The sequence below is a fragment of the Beta vulgaris genome, chromosome 6 (assembly GCF_026745355.1).
Source record: "Beta vulgaris subsp. vulgaris cultivar EL10 chromosome 6, EL10.2, whole genome shotgun sequence".
NCBI classification, from domain to species: Eukaryota; Viridiplantae; Streptophyta; class Magnoliopsida; order Caryophyllales; family Amaranthaceae; genus Beta; species Beta vulgaris.
This window is the reverse complement of record NC_079207.1, coordinates 48,758,229-48,764,250: the sequence shown is the minus strand read 5'-3', so window position 1 is coordinate 48,764,250 and position 6,022 is coordinate 48,758,229. Positions and strand designations below refer to the sequence as shown.

Sequence of the window (6,022 nt, the reverse complement as noted above, 5' to 3'; positions counted from 1 at the left end):
ATCCCGCTGGAGTATAAAATGATATTCGTGAATTTGCTCAAAGGACCATCAATGAGTTTGTAGTAAAGTACCCAAAATGATTTACATATATTTGAATCATAATATCAAAGTAATTACCTAACTATTCCTTGTCATTTTTGTTAGCGGAATCATAAGATTCAGCCACACATTTCGAATGGACATCAAGAAAATAAAAAAGAATCCGATAATCAAGTGGAAAAAACCAGAGGTATATTATGTCATTCTTTTTTTATGGCAACTTGTGTTTATACTATGTCAATCAAGTGGAAAATATCAATGTACTAATTGATTACTGCTTTTGGTATTCTTCTTCACTAAAAAAATATATGAATTAGTGTCCTCGTCAACACCAAGAATCTCATGACTGTGGATATTATGTGTGTCGATATATGCTCGAGACTATAGAGAAAAGGCGACAAGCAATTCCTGATAAGGTATCATTCTTAAGAACACTGATATTATATTTATGAATGTATTTGTTATGCATGTGTCGATAAATTGTTTTGTTATAGCATATTCAGCTTGTATGTTTATCTTTTTAATATTTTATATTATGCAGTACTTTGGCGGAGTTACAACTGAATTTTCTCAAAATAAGCTTGATGAGCTCAGAGACTTGTGGATCAAATATGTGGATGACTATAAACAAGTGGATGAAGAAGAATTGGAAGATAATGACCATTTTAATTAGGATGTGTGTATTTTCTTTTTGAGCGGGATTAGGGAGGTGGTTCTATTTTTGTGCACATGAATTGGAAGAAACAATAGGCCTAGGTGTTCTATTATTTTTTTATAACTTAGTTGAATTTTTGGAATCTTTTAAACATTATATGTAATTTTGTAGTGAATGATATTAAATGAATGAAAAAGTATTTCAATTTTAAAGTCATTTGAATTATTTCAATACAAGTGCCTAAATGTTCTATATATATGTAAATTAGGAGCAAGTGAAACAGATTGGAGAAGCGCGCGCATATAATAATATTAAAATATTTTTATTGCCGTTTTTTTTTTTAAAAAAAAAAAACAGGTTAAAGAGACCACTTTCTTTTTTCAGGTGGTTTAAGGAATGACTAAAAGACCACCTAGATATTAAAAATGATTTCTTTGTAAGATAAAAAAGACCACCTATTTGTAAAAAGTGGCGTCTTATCCTTTTTTTTCCCTATTTAAATTCCTAAATAACCACTTATTTTAAGGAAGTGGTCTCTTTTATCAAATTAAGAAACCACCCACAATAAGTGGTTATTTATCTTGAGAGACCTGTGAGCTGAAGACCATCTCTCATGTGGTCTCTAAATGAGATTTTAGGGGGTCTCTTTAGGCTTTATTGTAGTAGTGAATGATACTTATTAACTGTTTTATTAGGAATTATTGTAATTCTGTTTCTGCATATTGTAAAATGCAATTATAATGCTTAATTATGTAAATTTTCTATTACTATGCTATTAACACATGTGGTTTATTTTTGGACATGATAGTCACATTCTGGTTTAACCAAAAAAATAACAAAAAAAGACAAAAAAATAATGCAGCCTTTTTATATATATTTATTGTTCACCTTTCATGTTATTATCATGTTTCGAACCCTTAACCTCTTGAACGGTTAACGATTCTCGGACCACTATGGCTTACATCCCAGTGTGATTTTCTTTAGGAACTCTATATATTTATGCATTAATTTTCTACTAATACTTTTAAAACATCACATGAACTCAGAAATGGCTAGACTTGCAAACCGAGACTATGGCTTACATCCCAGTGTGGATGCAAAAGCTTACCTAAAGTCACTTAGCCTTGACCACACCATTGTCAAAGGTGGTACCCCTACCCCTTTGGAGCAAGCGAAAGCATTGGTGTATCTCAAACACCATATACATGAAGAACTCAAATCTGAATACATCCTTGTGGAAGATCCCAAAGAGTTATGGGATAACCTAAAGGATAGATTTGAGCATTTGCAAAGAATTATCGCTCCAAGGGCCCAACATGAATGGTCAGTACTCAGGTTTCAGGACTTTACATCAGTATGCGAGTACAATTCTGCAGTACTTCGCATCACCTCACAGCTAAAGCTGTGCGGAGAATCTGTGTCTGAACAAGCCATGATTGAGAAAACCCTCTCCACTATGCATGTCAATAACGTTGTTCAGCAAGAACAATATCGTGAAAGGCGTTGCCAAAAGTTCTGCGACCTAATTGCCATCCTTTTGGTTGCAGAACAGAACAATTAAATCCTACTCTCAATTCATAATCAAAGGCCAGCAAGTACCAGCGCAGCAGCAGTTGAAACAAATGCCACTAGAGGTGGCAAGCGCTGGAATAAGCGGGGAGGTAACTCAAACTGGAATGTCCAGTTAAAAAATAGGGGTACTGGAGAAAGAAATGACAATGGAAGTGGCAGAGGAAGAGGAAGAAGACGAGGATGCCAAAACTGGTGCTAAAATAGAGGACGCGGAGGAAGAAACTCCCAACAAAGAACACAAGAAAAATGTTTTAAATGTGACATTCAAGGGCATTGGGCAAATGAATGCCGCACAGCCAAACATCTTGTGGATCTATATGTGGCCTCTACTTCGGGTTTAGGGAGACGTGGCGAAACAAATTTAGTCACTGAAACTACTCCGCTCCCGGACCTCGATGTAGCTGATTACCTCATGGAAGATATTTCTAGTGCCTAACCCTCTTATCCCCCCTAGATCAACCTATGATGTTGTTTTATCACTTTACTTCATGTACACTTGTCTTACTTGATGTCTCTTGTATCTTGTATTCCCTTTTTATCATTTCATGTAATGTACCTCTTTCTATGAAAAAATTTATGCGTTAGATTTTGACAAATTTATGTTTTAATGAAGATAATGACAAACAAAGGCGCCCAACAATGCCTGATTGATAGTGCCACTACACATACCATCCTGAGTAACAAGTCATACTTCACTCAGCTCAAGCGAAGAAAAGGCGACCTCAACACCATTGCAGGCACTGCAAATATGGTTGAGGGCTCAGGGAAGGCATGCATAGTGTTACCAAAAGGAACACACGTCACTATAAATAACGCATTGTATTCAGGTAAAACTCAAAGAAATCTATTGAGTTTCAAAGATCTGCGCACAAATGGTTACCATGTGGAAACCATTAACGAAAACGGAAAGGAGTACATGTATCTCACTAAATGTGACGATGGCAAGAAAATAATCCTTGAAAGGATGCCATCATACTCCTCCCGACTGTATTTTACTTATATCAGTCCAGTCGAAACAAATTTGGTGTCCCACCATAAGGCAGACAACCAAGCAATATTTACTATGTGGCATGATCGCTTGGGTCACCCAGGAACAAGCATGATGACGAAAATTGTCCGAAGCTAAAATGGGCATCCGTTGAAAAACATACGGGCCCCACACTCAAATGAGCATAATTGTAAGGATTGTTCCCTTGGCAAATTAATCATAAGACCTTCTAAAAATAAACTTGAAGGTGAAAATCTTGTATTCCTAGAAAGAATCCAAGGAGATATTTGCGGGCCAATACACCCATCATGTGGACCATTCAGATACTTTCTGGTGTTGATAGACGCATCAACACGTTGGTCTCACGTTAGTCTCCTACCAACAAGAAATGTTGCTTTTGCAAAACTGCTAGCGCAAATTACCGTTTAAGGGCTCAATTCCCAAACTATCCCATAAAGAAAATCCGGCTTGATAATGCCGGAGAATTCACATCCCGCACTTTTAATGACTATTGTATGTCAATTGGGATAGACGTGGAACATCCAGTAGCCCATGTTCACACACAAAACGGCCTAGCGGAAGCATTCATAAAGCGACTACATGCTGCGAGGCCATTACTCATGAAATCAAAACTCCCATCTTCTACATGGGGACATGCCATAATACATGCTACGGCTTTACTAAGACTAAGGCCGAGCGCCAAGCATGATCTATCCCCACTACAGTTAGTGGTTGGAAAGGAACCAAGCCTTGCTCACCTACGAATTTTGGGGTGTGCAGTCTACCCATAGCACCACCACAACGTACTAAGATGGGTCCACAAAGATGGTTGGGAATCTATGTTGGATTTGAATCACCGTCCATCATGAGATATATAGAACTGTCAACTGGTGCTCTCTTCACCGCTCGGTTCGCGGATTGTCAGTTTGATGAGACAATTTTCCCAACCTTAGGGGGAGATAAAGCAGGCCCATGTTGGAATGAAATATCATGGAATGCCAAAAATTTATCATATATTGATCAAAGATCAAATATGTGTGAGCAGGAAGTTTAGAAAATTATACACTTGCAAACATTGCCAATCAATTGCCAGATGCATTCACTGATTCAAAAGGAGTGATAAAATCACATAAACCTGGTGTAAATGCTCCTGCACAGGTTGAAATCCCAAGAGAAAAAACGAAAAATCCACTCGCAAATGAATCTATAACACGCAAAAGGCGTGGAAGACCACTCGGAGCCAAAGACTTGAAACCGAGGAAGTCTAGAAGAATAGAAACCAATAACGAGAAAACTGATGATTCTTCTAAAGTGGAACAATTTTCAAACGACAAAAACGTCGTGAACCCCGAAAATGAAATCAAAGAATTAGATGTTGCATCTAAGGGGGAGCATGAAAATGCTAGCGTCGACAATCACGAAATTTCAATAAATTTTGTCCATTCTAGAAAGAAATGGAATAGGGTAAAAACCTCGATTGATCAAATATTTGCATATTCAATAGCCACGGAAATCACCACTGATATCGAGGACACCGAACCAAGATCGGTGGATGAATGTCGACGAAGGAGTGATTGGCCTAAATGGAAAGAGGCTATTTAGGTAGAATTGAAATCTCTCAAAAAACGAGAAGTGTTTGGCCCTATAGCCCAGAATCCAAAGGGAGTAAAACCTGTTGGATATAAATGGGTCTTTGTGCGAAAGCGAAACGAGAAAAATGAAATCGTACGATACAAGGCTAGGCTTGTAGCCCAAGGTTTCTCCCAGAGACCTGGAATTGACTATGAGGAAACATACTCTCCAGTGGTAGATGCCACGACACTAAGATTCCTTATAAGTCTATCTGCATACAAAGGACTACAAATGCGCCTTATGGATGTCGTGACAGCATATCTCTATGGGTCACTTGACATTGATATCCATATGAGAGTCCCAGAAGGACTTGAACTACCTGAATCCTTGAGGTCAAAACCTCGGAAGCTACATTCCATAAAATTGTGAAAATCACTTTATAGTTTAAAACAATCTGGAAGGATGTGGTACAACCGTCTTAGTGAATACCTCATAAATCGAGGCTACAAGAACGACCAAATTTGTCCATGTGTCTTCATCAAACAAACCAAAAACGGGTCTGTTATAATTGTAGAATTTGTTGATGACTTAAATGTCATCGGGACACCCGATGAAATTGAAGAAACCGCTAAATGCATGATGAAGGAATTCGAGATGAAAGATCTTGGAAAAACCAAATTTTGTCTTGGATTACAAATTGAACACCTAAAGGATGGAATCCTTGTTCACTAATCCAATTATGCCGAGAAAGTGCTAAAAAGGTTCTATATGACAAATCACATCCGTTGAGTTCACCTATGGTTGTTCGTCGCTTAAAAATTGATGAAGTTCTTTCCGCCTAGGGAAGAAGGTGAGGATATACTCGGTCACGAAGTACCATACCTAAGTGCCATTGGAGCCTTAATGTACTTAGCCATCAATACTAGACCAGACATTGCATTCTCGGTCAATTTATTAGCTAGATACAGCTCCGAACCTACAAACAGGCACTGGAGTGGAGTGAAACACTTACTCCGCTATATACGCGGGACAACAGATATGGGATTATTCTATCCACAAGATGGAAATCCTACCCTTGTAGGATATGCCGATGCAGGTTACCTGTCAGATCCAGTCAACGCAAAATCGCAAACATGATATATTTTCAGCTATGAAAATACAACAATCTCTTGAAAGTCCACAAAACAGACTCTTAC

The 6,022-nt window shown here is 37.9% G+C and overlaps 1 protein-coding gene across 1 annotated transcript; it reads left to right on the top strand.

The window, feature by feature from the left end:
* The first annotated feature begins 1,742 nt into the window (after positions 1-1,742).
* LOC125498598 (uncharacterized) lies at positions 1,743-2,255 on the top strand. The gene has a single exon (XM_048646832.1). It carries the CDS (start codon positions 1,743-1,745, stop codon positions 2,253-2,255), a length of 513 nt encoding a protein of 170 aa, XP_048502789.1.
* The last annotated feature ends 3,767 nt before the right edge of the window (positions 2,256-6,022 follow it).